Here is a 1,028-nt window from a genome sequence, read left to right on the forward strand (position 1 = left end):
TTCGCGTCTTTGCTGTTAGGGACCGCGCGACAGCAGCCAGCACTTCTAGGCCCTAGGCACGGGAGCTCCGAGGACCCGCCGAGCATATCCGCAAAAGCAGACAGCCGGTTCCAACGTCCAACGCGCTCAGAGGTTCTTACCTGGGAGGACAGGCGGACACCTGGCAAGGCTCCACCCCTGTGGCAGGCCGGGTGCTGGGGTCACAGAAGGACGCATTCACCTGGAGCCTCGGCTCCCCGTAGCAGACTTCTCTTGTGATCATCTGCCCTGTGTGAAAAGGTGACACGTATGACAAAGACACGAACAGGCCCCGTGGCAACGGGCAGGTGGACAGCTAACGAAATCTCATTAAAAAAAAACCTTTACGGCACGTGCATCTTCCTGCTAACGACCAACGGGCCGATTCCTGCTCTTCCCACTTTCCCGACCTGTCTTCATGGTGTTCGCGAGTGCGTTTCACCAGCTCTGTGAGGCATGCCCGCTTCCCCCGTATCTGAACATCTTTAAAATCAACGTGGGTCTCGCGATCGACACCAGCACACCTGTGACGAAACACGCTCGTTTCTCAATACCGTTTCCATAGTCGACGCCGGCCACTTTGCACAAGAAACGTGATACTACCTAAGCCGGCCTTGAGTGTCCATTTGAGGGGCACCGTAGGGAGCAATCGGTAATTAACCAGAAGAAATACAGACAGAAAAATAATAATAATAGGCAGTTTATCACTGGAGAAGTCACAGAGCTGAATATTACCAGGGTTTGCGAGCCAAATGGTGAAGTTTTCATAATGATGACGCAGGTGTGGGGGCCACGAGGTCAGTGGAAATGAGAGCGGTCAGATCCCCAGCCTCCACGTACATGTCCAGTGCTAGTTAGGGCCCTGCAGACATCTCTAACTTTGTTCAATGTTGCCACTCATTACATTTACCAAAATAAGTGCGACCGATTACCTATCCGAGGTCCCTAGAATAGTCAGAGTCATAGAGAGAGAAAGCAGAATGTGGGTGGGGTTGGGGGCTGGGGTCAAG

At 53.1% G+C, this 1,028-nt stretch overlaps 1 protein-coding gene across 1 annotated transcript in view; it reads right to left on the reverse strand.

Annotated features, from left to right (window-relative positions):
- The window catches only part of ADAMTS16 (ADAM metallopeptidase with thrombospondin type 1 motif 16), a 106,662-nt gene that overhangs the window by 40,643 nt on the left and 64,991 nt on the right, over positions 1-1,028 (reverse strand). Inside the window, exon 19 of the mRNA XM_025050503.1 lies at positions 141-267. Within this exon, the coding sequence (XP_024906271.1) occupies positions 141-267 (127 nt within the window). The remainder of the gene's footprint in view (positions 1-140; positions 268-1,028) is intronic.

Source organism: Pteropus alecto, unplaced genomic scaffold (assembly GCF_000325575.1).
Source record: "Pteropus alecto unplaced genomic scaffold, ASM32557v1 scaffold137, whole genome shotgun sequence".
NCBI classification, from domain to species: domain Eukaryota; kingdom Metazoa; phylum Chordata; class Mammalia; order Chiroptera; family Pteropodidae; genus Pteropus; species Pteropus alecto.